This window comes from Acipenser ruthenus, chromosome 3 (assembly GCF_902713425.1).
Source record: "Acipenser ruthenus chromosome 3, fAciRut3.2 maternal haplotype, whole genome shotgun sequence".
Classification (NCBI taxonomy): Eukaryota; Metazoa; Chordata; class Actinopteri; order Acipenseriformes; family Acipenseridae; genus Acipenser; species Acipenser ruthenus.
In genome coordinates this window covers 79,962,512-79,980,309 of record NC_081191.1, presented here as the reverse complement: position 1 = coordinate 79,980,309, position 17,798 = coordinate 79,962,512, and the positions used below count along the sequence as shown (strand labels likewise).

The window sequence follows — 17,798 nt, the reverse complement described above, 5'->3', positions numbered from 1 at the left end:
GAACGATTACTGCCGTCATCACAATATTCCTCCCAGCATACAAGCTAATTCCATGTGAAAAAGTTGAAACTATGGTTCGCAGGTTCTCAATGCTGGCACTCAATTGGCAGAACCTGTCATCCCTGTCTGCCCTGCGGTTCGTGACCCTCACATTTACTCCACTTTCCCACCACAATTACTCTGCGTCGAAGAAAAGGGTGCAGATTACCTGTGGGTCAGGCACAGGATATGGAGAACAAAGGGTCTTCTTGAAGCCCACTTCATTCCAATCTACAATTTGTGGATGAACAACCAAGGAAATAAAACAGCCCACAAAGAGTTCTAAAATGTTTAATTTGGAAAGTAGCATTTAAACAGCTTTTATCAGTTTCAAGGGTTTTTATGCATTTCTAAAAGAGTTGGCCTTTATATTCATTGTGTTCAATGTTTTAAAGCATGCTGATGTGTCTAAAATCAAATTTTTATTTATTTTAGATATCCTATTTTAAAAAAAAATCTATTTTAATCCATGCATCTCTAATCAGCGTGTATATGAAAAAGGCAGCACATCTTTGGTCTCAGTTTTCTTCCCTTGTCAATACTGTACTGCCCTGTGCCAATGTTCCTCAAACTTGCCCTTGGGGTCAGGAGTGAAAAGGAGTTTAATCTTCATGACTGATTTATTCTGTGAGGCTACCTGCAGTAACTGACCAATAGCGACTGTGGTTTTGCAAGTTTGTCATCAACTAGGTAGGAAGTGTACTGAGAATAGACCCCGGAACAGCCGACAGATGAAAATCACGTTTAGTATCAAATGCATGTATTTAATGATATTCTTCGGGTCAAATGACAGAGCACATTCTTATATTTTATTGAAATATGTGGATAATAAAGGTAAATATGCATTTTGCAGGAATTGCTACTTTTCTTGTCACTAAAATCAATACAATTATTGTATTTCTGTTCTTACGTTGCCTGTCTGATTTGTTTGCAAAATGTACAAGCAATGAAGAGACAACAATACTTGTCTCATTTAAAGAGATATATAAATATAGGACATATGCCACAACACACAGCTGACTAAATATCTAACTCATAATAAAAATTACTAAAGCAGTATGCTTTTCATATTTAATGTGCCACAAGTCTACCCTCAGGTATGTGTATTTTGAGATTATGCTGCACTAATTGAAGTATTTGTGCCAACTCCGCATGACCAGCTTATTCTGTCACTGCCACGACTCCATAATTGAAGTACTTTTTCCTTCAAGATGTGCTGGTTCCTTCTGGGATGACCTGATTCTCCCATATGAAGAATCTGTTCCCCACTGTGAAAGACTGCTGCCTTGCTGAGAGAAGCCACATTCCCACATAGTCACCGCTTTTATTGCAAAGCCTTTGCCAGAATCAGTGAATGATGGAAAAGACAGGAATGCTTTTATCCCTTCCTATTGTAAATTCATGTACTTCATTTTTTTTTTGTAAGGTTAAACCTCCAAGGTTAATATAACACTGGGCAGCAGTATTAAATAGTCACTGTTCAGTGAAAACAACTTTTGTCAATACAGAGTATAATGTTGTGTAGAATCATTCTTTAATGGACTTTAGGGCTCCTAAAACTTAAGATGTCAGACTGAATAAACTAGTTTTAAATATACAATGCTATCAGAAGACCAATGATAATGCTCTGCAATCTATCGTTCATCTGCCAGTAAAATTAGCCTAATTACTATGATACCGTAAGCAAAAGTGCTGATCTGTAGTCTTTATACAGTAGCTTCAGGCTGCATGGTGTACACCAGTGGTTCCCAACCTTTTTCCCATTGAGGACCGGCTAGTTCCAATCCCAAATTTTCGCGGCCCGCTTCCTTCAATATTAACTTTTTTAAGTGCTCTTAAATCACATTGTAAAATAATATACTTCCGCAGTTGTATTTTAAAACCTTAGTAACAAATAAAATGCTGAAAATTAAATAACTGAATGACAATATTAATTTAAAGAAAATGTAATTACTTAAAATTACATAAAATGTACAAACTAAATATTAACTTGTTTAAAGTTATTTTACTTTATTATTTATGTAATTAATATATATATATATATATATATATATATATATTATTATTATTATTATTATTTATTTCTTAGCAGACGCCCTTATCCAGGGCGACTTACAATTGTTACAAGATATCACATTATACATTATTTCACATTATACAGATATCACATAATTTTTTACATACAATTACCCATTTATACAGTTGGGTTTTTACTGGAGCAATCTAGGTAAAGTACCTTGCTCAAGGGTACAACAGCAGTGTCCCCCGCTGGGGATTGAACCCACAACCCTCCGGTCAAGAGTCCAGAGCCCTAACCACTACTCCACACTGCTGCCCTTATATATATATATATATATAAAATGTATACAGTACACCCTCGCTATAACAAACTTGTTGGGGTCCAAGCCTTTTGTTTGTTTTATCGAGGGATTCGTTATAGCAAAAGGACAATCAAAATGAATGATAAACTGTTGGAGTAAGTTAATGAGATGAGATTGTGAATAAAAGTAGAATTACTTGTACATGTTTGTCTCATGTATGCAGTGCAAAAAGCAAAAATACCGAATTGAAGCTGAACTTTTATGTGGTGATGCTTCTAATGAGATATCTTTGCTTGATTCTGAGCCTTAAGCAAATCCAGTCTGGGTTCTATGTTTGAGAGTGCTACTTGTAGCGATGCTCGAACATCAAGTTTATTCCAGTGCTTTGTTTTTATGGCGGTCATGGTTAAAAATACAGTCTCACACAGATATGTAGCAGAGAAAGGCAGCAATGATTGCAATGCGATTTCACTTAGTTTAGGATATTCTGGCCTTATCTTTATCCAAAATGCAGCAAGAGATTCACATGCTTGAAACTGCAGCTTCAAACCATTTCCATTTGATAACTCTATCAGTTGATCTTCCTGCATTGTGGATAATGATGTTCCGGTCTTTGAAATGAAGGGATCTCAAATCCATTCCTTTCCATTTCTGGGATCCATCTTTATAGGAAAATAATCTTCAAATTTTTCACTCAGCAATTTCAAATGCTGACCAATTAGGTCAACCAAATTGTTCATGTCTATCTGCTCATTGGCATCACTGATTGCTTCTAGGAGTACTGGAAACATATCAAAACAATGTCTGGAAATACGATTACTCCACATAATGTTTATTTATTTATTTATTTATTTATTTTTATTTAGTCGTTGCCAATTATTTATTTATTTTATTTTCTCCCCAATTTGGAATGGCCAATTATTTTTAGGCTCAGCTCACCACTACCACCCCTGCGCTGACTCGGGAGGACGAAGACGAACACACACTGTCCTCCGAAGCGTGTGCCGTCAGCCGACTGCTTTTTTTCACACTGTGGACTCACCATGCAACCACCCAAGAGCTACGGTGTTGGAGGACAACACAGCTCTCGGGCAGCATACAGGCAAGCCCGCAGGCACCCGGCCAGACTACAGGGGTCACTGGTGCGCGGTGCGCCGAGGACACCCTGGACGACCTAACCCTCCCTCGCCCCGGGCGGCGCTTGGCCATTTAAGCGCTGCCCCCTGGAAGCTCCCGTCCTCGATTGGCAAAAGAATAGCCTGGACTCGAACTCGCGATGTCCAGACTATAGGGAACATTCTGCACTCCACGTGGAGCGCCTTTACTGGATGTGCCACTTGAGAGCCCCCACATAATGTTTTTCAATTCAGTGATTTTATCTGCCATCCGAAACGCACTTGTCATCGTGCCTTGTAATGACAGGTTCAGATCATTCAGAGATGAAAAAATGTCAGCCAAATATGCCAGCTTCGCAAGCCAGTCAAAATCCCTGAAAATGCCAGCCCCCTCAGACTTCTTTTCTATGAGGAATCTGGCAACGTATTTCTGTGTGCAACAGCAGCCGGTTATGTTGAGCACCCATTTCATCGCACAAACACGCAAACAATCTGGAATTCAAAGCATGGGCTCTCACGTAGTTAACTACTTTCACAACTGTATTGTGAACATCATGCAGTTCTGCCGACATCTTTTTTGTTGCCAGCATTTCCCGGTGAATAAAACAATGTGTTGACTCACATTCTGGGGCAACTGCTTTCACTTTCCCCACAACACCAGAATGACGTCCCGTCATTGCAGCGGCACCATCTGTGCAGTCAGATATTCATTGAGAGCCTTAAACACTTCACCACTTGTAGTTTGCTTGGGGAGTTCGAGAGCACACAGCAATTCTTTAGTCAAATCGCCCTCATGTTCAAAACGTACATATGCCAACAAAAGTGCTAAACTGGTAATGTCTGTGGATTCGTCGAGTTGTAGTGAAAAATATTTTACGTGCTTCTATGAGTTGCTCTTCCATGTCTTAAGAAATGTTTTCAATTCTTTGAGCCACTGTATTGTTTGAAAGAGGTACACAACTCGCCCTTTTGGCTGCAGTTTCGCCCAGCACTTCTCGACAGATATATTTAACAGACGGCATTATCAACTCTTCACCTATTGAAAATGGCTTTTTGGTCTTTTCGATACAAAATGAGACCAAGTAAGATGCTTTCAATGCAGATCCACTTACATTTGCGCATCACCTTAATTGTTGCTGACCCTTTAATTGATCATGCTTTCTTTCAAGAACTCTGCTGGTTTGGATTCCAATTCAGCATGTTTTGATTTTAGGTGCCGAATTAGTTTAGATGGCGCCAGATGAAATAAATCCAAACTTAATATAGGAAGCATTGCATTTTTGATTGAAGCTGGATTGTTTTTTCTTTGCTTTTGTTGCATCCCTTTCCTCATCTTCTTCATCGAGTTCATAAACTTCACTTCCACTTGTACCACGCTTATTTTTACGTTTTTCACTGCTGCTTTCCGATCCTGTTTTTCTTGTCTTTTTGTTGAAAAAACTGTCCAAAGAAACTTGTTTTGACATGATTTTATCACCATCAACTTCTCAATGGTACATTTAAATTTTACTGAAGAGCAATCTTAAGGTGCTTTCACACAGAGGAGTTATGATGGTTCAGAACCACCACTGAAGCAGCTTATAGGTCTGTGTGAATTGCCTTTACCGCCACAGAACTGTCATATTTTATGCCGTCTCTGAACCACCTTGTGGATTGAAAGTCAACATCACATGTGACTATATACCAGACCCGTTGGGTATTTTTATCGTCGGTGTTACACGCTTTCATTTTTTTCAAATACAATGGATGGTCATGAACGAGGTAGTAATTGGAGACCGGAAGAAGGAATTGTTAACTTTACAATGCTAAGGAGTCTAACAGATGCGGCACTTTTGGGGGCAAATCTTGCGCAAATCCAGTTAATGTGATCGGCAGCGAGCAAAGCAAGCAACAGACACAACAGGCTGGTAAAAAAAATATGTATATATATAAAACAATGCATCTGCAATTTATTGTAGCTGTTGACAGTACATGCAATAGGTAGAACTTTTTTTTTTTGTTGACAAGCCTACAACTTTTAATACACTGCAGTTGGTATCACATGGCTGAATGAAAATATTAATAATGCATCCCCACTTCAATTTTCCACATATATACACATGTATTATTAATAGAGAGGACAAAGCGAGCACAGGGAAGTTTACAGTACACTACAGTTCTCCAGCAGCATTAATTAATAGAATTTTTTTAAACGGCTCTGAGACGGCACGGTGGCGGTATTTGTCTATGAAAGTGGTATTACTGTCACAAAACGGAGTACTGTAGCAACAGGCCCACGCACCATTACAATTTTCTCATTTTCTGCATAAAGCCATGTGACAGGAGGACTGTAGTGGTGACATCAGACCAGGAAGTGAACACAAACAAGGCAGTACGTGCGGCAAATGAAACGCTGGCTGCGCTCAGGATTTATTACAAAACATAATACACACGGGGAAGGGGAAATACATTGTTAATCTGACTACTGTACTAGTTAATAGTGCACCTTATAACAATGTGCTTCTGCTTCATATTTTGTATAAATACCATGCAAATAGAAGCGATGGCCGTTTTGTATTATTGCTAATCCTTCACTCTGTCAAAAAATGCGGACCGGCTGAAATTTCCCGGTGGACCGGCGGTTGGGAACCACTGGTGTACACAGTCCTGTGATTAAAATAACAATAATATCCACAAATTAGCTGTATGCCAAAACTAAGTGTTTTAATAAATACACACAAACACATGGTATATAATATGTTTTAGGGTATTTATTAATATCCTCAGCGTGAGAAACACATATTTCAAAATAAAATACATACAGTAAGTTCTAATGTCTGTGCCAGAAGGCAGTGTAACAAATTATATGCTATTATCTTTTTTTTATTATTATTATTTTTTTTTCCAAGACAGGTTTCTGGTACTGTTCACATACTGTATCAGACTTCAACCTAACCATGAGGTCTGCTTGAAACAACTTGACTTGTAAGCTTCATCTTTAATTGCTGTGAACTGTAATTTCTATAATTTAATCTTGACATAATGCTTGATTCTTACTACCACAAAATGTTTCATTGTAGTATGAATTACCACATCATTCCAGTTTCGTGAGCTAATATTGTTCCTTCTGATGGCAGAAACGCATACGTATCAAGAGTGCCAGTATGTAATTAGGATTTCCCTTAGGGAATCCTTCAGAACAAATGTCTGTCTTTTCTTCTTCCTGATAGAAATATGGCAGGCAACCATTTCAATGCAATTGACACAAGGTCAAAAGGGAAAATGTTTATTTTTAGAAGAATGAAGCCAACACTTTAAAGCTGTACTCAGTTGTAACAGGTTTTAAAGCACATTGAATAACTGATTTACACTATTTAAACTTTAAATCTTAAAATGTTCTACACGGGTGTGACTTAATAACAGTTTCTGATTAAAAAAAAAACAACCACAACAATCATCTGACCAACATAAAATGACATAAATAATACTTTCTGGAACAGTAACTGCTTCTCTTTCTTTCTATACACAATTATACAATCATTTTAAATGACCATAGCTAGAATTTACAACTTCTGAACTCGATTTAAAAAGATGTGTCATTACAGATAAAACAGTAATAAACAGAGGCCAAACTACTCTTTTGTTTTGTAAAGAAGGCAGGGATATATGTGCCTTCAATGTGAAGTGCTGTATGTATAGTTTAAAATGTTCCGGGATTATGAGTCAATTTAAGATTTTTACTATCAGAAAACTAGCCTTTAATCTGACAGTACAAAATGAAATAATTTCGTTATTACGATACGGCAAAAAAATATGCAAGGCACATTTAAATAATTTTACTGCAGTGTGAGCTGCCAATTCATCTGTGAGTAGTTTCATCACAGATGAAAGGAAATCAAAATACATGACAGATGTTCAACAAACCACATTTAAGCTTGGTCACAAACTGACATTTTTCAAATGATTGTGGCTCATCTATTAAATAAGGTGCAGTTTCTGAAAAGGGAAACATCAGGAAATATTTTTAAAGCCAATTGCTGACAATTAACTTTGATCAGCACAACTGGCATTTGAATCTTTCAGATTCATACTGGTGTTTGAAGCAGCACCCTTTCTTTCCTTCTCTTTAGAAAGCACATCACCATAATGACTAATGAGTCTTGGCACTCTTACCACAACTTACTTCACACTTGCGTTTCAAATAAACTATTGCCTCTGTTCTTATGTTAGAGAGTGAGTTATTTGGTGGTATTTGGAAGCCAGTGGCTTCATTTTTACAAGGTAAACCCACAGAGCTTTGCAATGCCAAACACTGTAGCAACTGCTTGCATACACAGCACTCAACGCAGCTGAACATATTTTAGAGCATCTTACATGAACCACAAAACCAGAGCCCAATTTCATAACATGATTGAGGAACACAGTTTTTTTTTTATGAGCAGTGGCACCAAGCACACGCAGCATGACACACAGACAGACAGAGCAAGTACAGAAATACTAGAACCTGACAAATTGTACCTGCCACTGGGGGAAAGAAGTAGGGCCTAGTCACTGGACCCTCAGACTGACAGCGCATGTAAAATTCATGATGTCCCATGGGCTCAAAGGTAATACTTTACCGCAGTGGGACAGAACTGAGAAATAGGCACCCCGCTATTAAATGGTTGTTGATACTTCAGTTAAATATTTAATGGTCTGCTCTTGCTAGTAATGTAATGTATGCACTCTGTTGTGACTTCTCTATATCTCAAGCTGGGTCTTAAATATTATAGCTTACTAAACAGGCTGCTAAAGTAATTATGGCAAAGTACAAATTTGCATGGGAGCAGACATAAACTACATGTTTTTACATTCAAACATTCGCTTTGTTCAAAGCACAAGAAATGTTGGACAGGTCCCTTTATATTAAAAAAAAAATCGACTTACTTCCAAGTCATTGAAGAAAAGATGTGTATCTGCTAAGTTGAAGATCATTTCTTCCATCCGAAGTCCTAGTGACACAGACGAAGGAGGGTCCTTTAAAAAAAAAAAAACACACAAAAAAATTTTAGAAATGAAATTGAAAGAAAGAAATGCAGCACTAGATGGCACTTTAATTATGATGGCTAACAGCTTGGCAAATCTGGTTTAGCACACAAGCAGTGCTATATTATCAGTTCCAAAATCATTTGATTCACAGCACATTACCTTAAGTGAAAGCACAATACAGACGTTATAGACATATTTAAAGAATGCACTTCAAACAATTATTGCTTAATTACCCAGAAAACGACAGTATAATTGCTGGCATTGTTTCCACATAATAAGACCGTATCTGTAGTTTTTATTAATGGAAATAATACTTGACCTTGACTGAATTGTGACAGCATTTAAATCAAGTAAGTTTTTGGCCACAGAAATAGCATCATTGTTTCTTTCAGACAAGTACTGTCTAAAGACCTCATTCATACTCCTACTGATTTAAAATGACGTTACATAAATAATATAAAAAGATACTCTTTAATATAAATATAATATTTTAAAGACATCAAAGGTCCCTTTATTTGCATTGCAGTTTGATTTCATGTGGGGTCATGAACTTCTGTCGTCAATAACAGATTACAGGCCAGCATCTCAAAACTACCAAATGGTTTGGTGCAATAGGCAGCTTCTACTTAATGAGTGTCTTATAAGAGCACAGAGACTTTATTTCTCTCTCACTCTAGGCTTTTCTCGTCAGCGGTGTGGATTGCTGTGGGAAAGCTTGATATAGCAACCCTTATAGCTTTCTTGCCCTGAACTTCAGTTTCTTATGTAATCAGTGCAAAACTTTACATGAGTGTTAAAAGTTACAAAAGTGCTCAGTCAGACAGCTTATAGTGAGAGAGTAGTGTTTTGTCCAATGCACTCTCTCACTATGCCTTTGCACTTATGGAAAGTTTTAGGAGGATTTCATATGTAGAACAGGAAGATTATATTCTACAATAAATAAATAAATACATTAATAAAAATGTGTGTTAACAATAGAGACGCTTTACCTTTTAACTACCTGCTTGAACAGGTCTCTTAAAGCTTTTAAACATTTTCTACTTTAAAGACAAGGTCAAGCACTTCTCTGTAGGACTACATTCCTTTCCCTCTACGTTACTCGCCTCATTTTTTGTCAAGTGGGACAACAAAGACAAACTTTTTTTTTTGTAATACCTAGTTCATCTATATATATATATATATATATATATATATATATATATATATATATATATATATATATATACAGTGCTGTGAATAAGTATTTGCCCCCTGTCTGATTTTCTGCATTTTTGCACATTTTTCACATTTATTTGGTCAGATTTTTTGTGGGTTGTAGTAGTATATAGAGGGAGTCTGAGAGAAAAAATGACACCAAAGTTTGGTGCTTCTTTCATCTGTTTGGTGTGCAAGGTAATCAAACATGCAATCTTCAGGTGTGAAAAAGTTATTGCCCCCCCCTAGTTAACTCAACCCAATTAAAGGGATAATTAGGGTCAGCTGTTTGAGTACTTTGGTTAACAAGCAGTCCTGATTTGGGCCAGCCCTGCCCAATATAAATCTGACTAACTTTGTCCCTTACCATGAGTGAAGTTGTCAGCACACAGGTTCTAGAGGCACATCATGCCACGAACAAAAGAAATTCCTGAAGACCTCCGTAAAAAAGTTGTTGATGCCTATCAGTCTGGAAAGGGTTACAAAGCCATTTCTAAGGCTCTGGGGCTCCACCGAACCACAGTCAGAGCCATATTGTCCAAATGGAGAAAGTTTGGGACAGTAGTGAATCTTCCCAGGAGTGGTCGTCCTGCCAAAATCTCTCCAAGAGCAAGGCGTAAAATCATCCAGGAAGTCACAAAGCCTCGGCTAAGGTCAGTGTTCATGACTCCACCATCAGAAAGACACTGGACAAAAATGGGATTCATGGCAGAGTAGCAAGGCGGAAACCGTTGCTCACTAAGAAGAACATGAATGATCCTCAAGAGTTCTGGAACAATATTCTATGTACAGATGGGCCCAGTTATGTCTGGCGAAAACCAAACACTGCATTCCACAGCAAGAACCTCATACCAACAGTCAAGCATGGTGGTGGTAGTGTCATGGTTTGGGCATCAGGACCTGGACGCCTTGCCATCATTGAAGGAACCATGAATTCTGCTCTGTATCAGAGAATTCTACAGGAGAATGTCAGGCCATCCGTCCGTGAGCTGAAGCTGAAGCGCAGCTGGGTCATGCAGCAAGACAATGATCCGAAACACACAAGGAAGTCTACATCAGAATGGTTGAACAAGAAATTTATAGTTTTGGAATGGCCAAGTCCAGACCTAAACCCCATTGAGATGTTGTGGCAGGACCTGAAATGAGCTGTTCATGCTCGAAAACCCACAAATGTCAGAGTTGAAGCAGTTCTGCATGGAGGAGTGGAAATTCCTCCACGGCGCTGTGAGAGACTAATCAATAACTACAGGAAGCGTTTGGTTGCACTTATTGCTGCTAAAGGTGGCGTAACCAGTTATTGAGTCTAAGGGGGCGATTACTTTTTCACACGGGGGCATTGGGTGTTGCATAACTTTCTTTAATAAATAAATGAAATATGTATCAAATTTTTGTGTTATTTGTTCACTCAGGGTCCCTTTTATCTAATATTAGGTTTTGGTTGAAGATCTGATAACATTCAGTGTCAAAAATATGCAAAAATGCAGAAAATCAGACAGGGGGCAAATACTTTTTCACTGCACTGTATATATAGATGAACTATCTATCTATCTATCTATCTATCTATATATATATATATATATATATATATATATATATATATATATATATATATATATATATATATATATATTACATAAATAATAAAGTAAAATAACTTTAAACAAGTTAATATTTAGTTTGTACATTTTATGTAATTTTAAGTAATTACATTTTCTTTAAATTAATATTGTCATTCAGTTATTTAATTTTCAGCATTTTATTTGTTATTATGGTTTTAAAAAATATATATATTATTTTTTTCTAATCAGTTGTTTTATTTATATATTTTTCTGAAATCTAACTTCACAAAATGTATAGTTCCTATGCAAAAAAATATGCATACCACAATCCTGGTATCAAACAAAATACCTGACAAATTAGATCACTTCATCTGCTTTTAAAAGTATTTTAATGCAGTTTTTTTTTTTAAATAATTTATACTCACAGTAATACTGCTTTAACAAAATCACATTATATTGGCTGTTCATGTGAACTTTCTAACTCTTGACAGCTAAGATTAAGAGAACTGTGAACAACTCAGTAATGAAGTGTCAGCTTTTTTTAGCATCAGCAGGTCTGTATGGAGGACAACGAAGTTTAAAGAGTGATGCTTATAGTAAAAAAAAAATGTATTCTGCTTTCACCTTTTTGGACTTCGCTATGCTTCATGAAGCGTGTCTTGTGAGTTGGCAATACCCAAATATCTTATCTTTTAAGCTGAGCAGAACAGAAGCCAATGTCAAGTTTCATGCCATAAAAGGTGCAAAATATGATAAAACTGTTTGAGACGCAAGAAAAGTATCTGGGTATTGTTTCTCTCTCAATGGTCTTCTTTAAAAAAATAAATAAATAAAAAAATAACTAAAAGATTTAGTTTTATTCAATTGTTTTATTCTTTCAACAGCAATTTATCTCAGAAAGCTGCAATTAGCCTATCATTTTGGGCACCACAATCTGAAAGTACTTCCGTGAAACTTGCTTCCTCTTACAGGCCACAGAATGCACAAAGTGAATTTTGCTGTGCTTTATGTGTTGAAACTACTAATTAAATATTAAATACTAAAAATAATACTATTACTGTCCTTACACATAGATGAAGTGTATATCCATCACCAAATGTTAACAAAAGTTGAATCAGTCAATTGTCAAGAACCAACAGACTTAACTTGTATCTGAAACAAAAAAGGCACCATCAAAATGTATCTAATTAACAGAAGCATTCTTTGCTGTGCACTTAAACTGTATTAAATACAAATATTCTTGAATTAATGTTCTGTGTAAATCAAGAGTTGTATTCCAAACAAACAGAAACAATAACTTTGAAACCATTTAAGTACAACTAAGCTGTGTGGCCAGGCCTGTCTTTATTGCTTTCGCACCTGTCTTCAGTCATCAGTGCCATCTAACGGGCGCCAGCTTCACCCCCTCCCCCCCAACTTCTTAGATTTAATCAACATGCACTGACACAGCTGGCTGCAACCATCAGCTTTATGGGCCCAAGCAGCCCCAATGCCAATTAAGATAACTGATAACCACAGCAGTGCTCTCGGCTATACCTCTATTTATAGTTTCTGCTTCGAAGGTGAGAAAAATATTGTTTATGCAATTTTTTAAGTGTGTAAAGTCATTAGGATTACAAACATTTTATACACACATCTACATCTATCTATCTATATCTATCTATCTATCTATCTATCTATCTATCTATCTCTATTTCTAAATACTGTAGAACACATACACACACAAAAAAAACTAACATTTCTTCCTGTAGTGGCAGCAAGGCTCAGTTTTGGATGAATGACACGGCTATGAAGATGAAGCATCTGCAGATTTCTACACCTTTGTTTGCTCAGCATGCATGACTAACACAAGGTAAATAAACACCACAGGGCCAAGGGCTCAACCCTTTTTTAGACCCCAAAAACAAAACAAAGGTAATCAGCGAGTGAGCTTGCAGCACACATTTTTCATTAAAGAACAAAGGGAAACCTTAAGGCCATATTCACATTCAAGAGGGTTTTTGATTTCTCACATCTACAAAGCAACAAACTTCCCTTTAAAAAAGAGAAAACAAGATAAAACAGGTCTTCACGCGTAACAGGCCAAAATAGATGCTGCAAGACGACTAAAGATACAGACAAGGTGGATTGCTGAAAGCATACAATGTTACAAAACCACGTCAACTTGAATATTTTTTATGTTTGATATATTGTGTCAAAACTCTTTTACATTAAAAAGCTTTCGCTGTAGAATTATCCACAAAGACGTTTTAAGTACTCTAGATGCACGTGCTTAAAACTCATTTAGTAACAAAAACAACTTTGTGAAAGGAGGCTGCATTAGATCTACAGTAGTACATCAGCCTCCAGTCAGATAGGCTGCCTTTTAAAACCATTTCATAATGTTGGTAAAAGCAAAGCCTTTTTTGAATCTCGCTTTTTCTAATTCTCTTGCAATTAAGACATGTGGCTGAGTAGATCTTGGTGCATTTTCATGACAGCCATCCCTAATGACATCATCTTTGTCACCTTTATTACATCACTGTAATTATGCTGCTTCTTAAGTAGCCAGTTCTTACTCCTACTGTTTTACTCTTGATGTTAAAATGTGGCCTGACATCATATTTAACAAGGCATATAAGATACATTTCCCCACCTATATGCACATATTATCAGGATATGCACAAGTGGGTCATTGCTCACCGCTCACCATGACCTAAATTCAGAGCAGGTAGAATAATATATTTTTTATAAATGTCCATGTATAGATTAATCAAAACCAGACAAGCAGTTCCAAACACAGCCCTATGGATTAATTTAAATAAGGGCACCTCTATCCTAATAGCAGTGTTTAACTCTTTAATCTTTTAACCTTTAAACACAGTTCTAACATTTTAGAAAGAGGTTTCCAATATATAGCCATGATAATATAGTAATATCTACTAATCAGGTGTCAGGGCTCTTGTCAGAGCAGGTCACTGTAAACTATATTCACAATATGGAATAACTACTAGCAAATACAGTGACTCAAGTTAAAGCTGAGAAAGTGTGAAATTACTATATAAAGACGCATAAACACTGGCTTTAGATCCTTCTGAACAACTAACATACCAGTCTATACTTTTCATAGTATATACTTTTTACACTGACCATTAGCATTGGGTTCAAGTACAGTGTGAATGAATTGTGTACCATATTGCTGTTCATACAGAACATCATTAACTAAAGCTGTGTTTGCAAAGAATGCTGCTGTTAGATATACCACAACAATTGACTGTAATTTGTCAGATGTCTCAGGAGTATATCATCCACAGCCAACTGTGTTGTTAAGAAAAACAAAACAAACAGATACTTAGAAGAACAATATTAATACAACACTTAAAGATGATTATGTTTTCTATTCCATACAGTACTTCTGGTAGACATGAATTATAAGTTACAAAGCGTGTCATGCAGAAGGCTTTAGAGCTCATGCATGACTTTGAAATTACAATTAATTCCTGAATCTAAATACAACTGCAGTAGCCAGCATGCAAACACATACTTTGACTTATCTGACAAGTGACCAAACCAATACTGAATATCTCACAGCAGGAAACAACTGTAAATATGTTGGAGTCGACTTTTGTTCAGTAAATGTTTTTATGGATTTTAACAAAAACAAAACAAAACAAAAAAAAAAAAAAACATGACAATGGAATGGGACTTCTTGATTAATCTTTTTATGACTGGGATCTCCAACAGCAACAACTATTCACATAGTTTTAAACAGCTGCATAGCAAGTCAAATACTTGAAAAGCCCCACCGTAAATAGAAGCAATTTGCTTTTTATTTTCTAAGTCACTTTCAAACCTACATAATTAAAATAAAAGGCGTTGCTGCAGTTTAAATCTCACAATAAATTAGTTGCATCATTTTTTTTATTTTTAAATACACTGATAGAAATATGCAACTTTTGTCTTGTGTCACTTACCCTGCCGTATCTGTTAGCGTAAGAGCCAGTGAGCAAGGAATGGAAAACGATGATTGTTTCATCCAAATCCCAAATGAAAACGCGCTGGGAAAGAAAGAAGAAAATCAATACTGCACTCTGTACCCTGGAAAGCGATACCCTAGTCAATAAACCAGGGGGTTTGTGTTTAAGTGGCACTGTGCTGCTGCTCCATTGTCTTTGTTACTCACTAGAGGACTTTAAGTCAAAGCCATAGCTATGCATAATCCATTTTTTAGTCCTTTATATTATCATAATCAATAGGGAAGAACCAATTAACTGGCCATATTACTATAGCATGCAACAGTTTACAGTGTTTATTTTTTTAAAACAGTGGGATAATATAACACTGAAAACCTAACAGCAGGTTGCATCAACTAACCATGCTGTTTGTTGTTAGACATAGTTGTTAATGGTTTTCTTGTTTTCTATTAAAATGTCTTAATTTTTAATGAAAAAAAAACATTTATAAAATACTTTTCTAATAGTATTTAATAATCTCCTAGAAGAAAATAGCCCCGTACTAATAAATGTGTCTTGTTTTTATTTCCATGTGACACAAAGCCATCGCTCCTACCTCAAGGTCAGAGTCTGGGGGTGGTGACGGGTTATTGTTTCTCCTGCCTCGGCCACGTGATTTTCCATCTGAAACTCGACGCAATCGATCTGAATCTGAATCTTTAATGGGAGTTGATGGACTGTGTATTGTACTGTACTCCCCTGAAATATATTAAAAAAAAAATACTTTCACCTTCCCATTCAAACACAGAGACAGTATCTTGTACTTTAGTGTGGCAAATGATTCGCCTTAGTCACTGTAGCTTGGTTTCCGAAATAATATTTCCAGTTTGATATAGCTTCGATAAAGTTTATTTACTTATGTACATAAATGGAACCAGTAGAACATCTATTTTCTCATATTAGCTACTGGTATAACTTCAATCAAAAGTGTTTCAATTGGTCTGTTTTTGCAAAAGCTGTGTTTCATTAAGGTAATAAAATAACATCCTAGATTAATAAATACCCTGATCTCATGTAACAAAACAGCACAGCTCTTAAAATGAGTTTTACTATAATTAAATGGCACAAACCTACCAAGAGTTATAGACAATGTGTTCACTAACTGCAACCTACCAGGATACGCATAACTTCAGAAGGAAGTGTCATAATGCCTCTCTACTTATTGCACTATACAGTACATAGTACCACAGGTCTGAGAGCTATTATAATACCAAGGCTGCCAAAAAGTGTGTCTGCAAGCAATAAGAATAAGAAATAATTACTTTCAGGTCTTGTGATTAAATAATAATATATTATTCTTGACATGAAGTCCTGTCTGTGCGTTTGCCAGTTTTGCTGTCAGATGTTTAAAGCTAGTTTGTTTGATAAGATCTAGCCTTGTACAGTACTAGACATGATTGGCTAAAAATGATATCATTCTTTTGCAAATACAAATGTGCCAGAAATGTCAGATTCTGATGTGCGGTAGTTTACTTTTCATATCAACACGCATTGTTTTCAGTAAGTTATGTAAAAGAAAACTTCAATCTTTACAAATAGTCACAAAAAGAGTTTTTGCCCTTTTTTCAACTTCATACTAATTATTTTAAAATAGTAAGAGAGAGAGAATAAAAACAAATAATTTAAACATTGTAAACAGCAAAAATTATAGGTGTGCTGCCATGACCATTCAAATCCTGAAGCTGAATACTAAACAGTGTCTAGCTAGTAGGCACAAGGGACGTTTAGCAGAAAACAAACAGTGAAAACTCATAGTAAGCAAATAATGTAAAGTAAAAAATATTTATGCTATAAGGGCAGGATTTTCAAAAGGTCGTAAATTATAACTCCAGTGTTAATCAAGAAATGGTATGTAGCACTGATTTTGGCATTTTCAAGCGGTCGTTATGCCTATTTCGTTATTAAATAATCGTCCTAATGTGATTTCCGAAATTATGTTGATTTATGAAATAATGTTACTATCCTAACAAGCAGGGCTTCTTGCGACTGTTTCTTTTGTTTGCGTGGGAATTTAAAACCAAATCTGTGTTAATTGTCATGATTTATCAGGAGTTAACTTGCACTTGGAAAAGGAGGGTTTCAATTAACAAAAGACTATTGCTCACCTTGAAACAGAAATTTAACAGACTGCAACTGTGACACTGACAATAAAGAGACTTCCTAGATAATTTAATATATTTTAGACACTTGTTTTAATAATTTGTAACCTTAAGCCTGGAACACACTGCCCAATGACATCGCAGGACAACCTAAAGTACAGTGGCATAAAGTACAGTGGCAATGGGGCGAATCAATAGGCAAAAAGATAAGGCTATGGCAGTAGAACTTAAGGCGACATGCATGTATTCTCTCTCTCTATTAAACACACACACACACACATAGATACCTACATACATATTCACACAGTATTAATTGGTTTGTATATAATGTCTGTGATGATATTTTTTGAAAAGAAGACCTGACAGCCCCATATTGTACTTTTTAACTATTAGACAAAATATTTACAGAATGCTTAAAAACTGCTGCTATAATCATGATTTATTTATTTATAACGTTATCATTAAATTATGC

The 17,798-nt window shown here is 36.1% G+C and overlaps 1 protein-coding gene across 18 annotated transcripts in view; it reads right to left on the bottom strand.

Moving 5' to 3' along the window:
- The window catches only part of LOC117435640 (eyes absent homolog 1), a 103,330-nt gene that overhangs the window by 10,548 nt on the left and 74,984 nt on the right, over nt 1-17,798 (bottom strand). For all 18 annotated transcript variants that reach the window (XM_059017265.1, XM_059017269.1, XM_059017270.1 and 15 more), the window contains 3 exons: nt 15,784-15,926; nt 15,189-15,272; nt 8,381-8,470 (listed from right to left, as the gene is read on the bottom strand). In XM_059017265.1, coding sequence (XP_058873248.1) covers nt 8,381-8,470; nt 15,189-15,272; nt 15,784-15,926 — 317 coding nt within the window. The remainder of the gene's footprint in view (nt 1-8,380; nt 8,471-15,188; nt 15,273-15,783; nt 15,927-17,798) is intronic.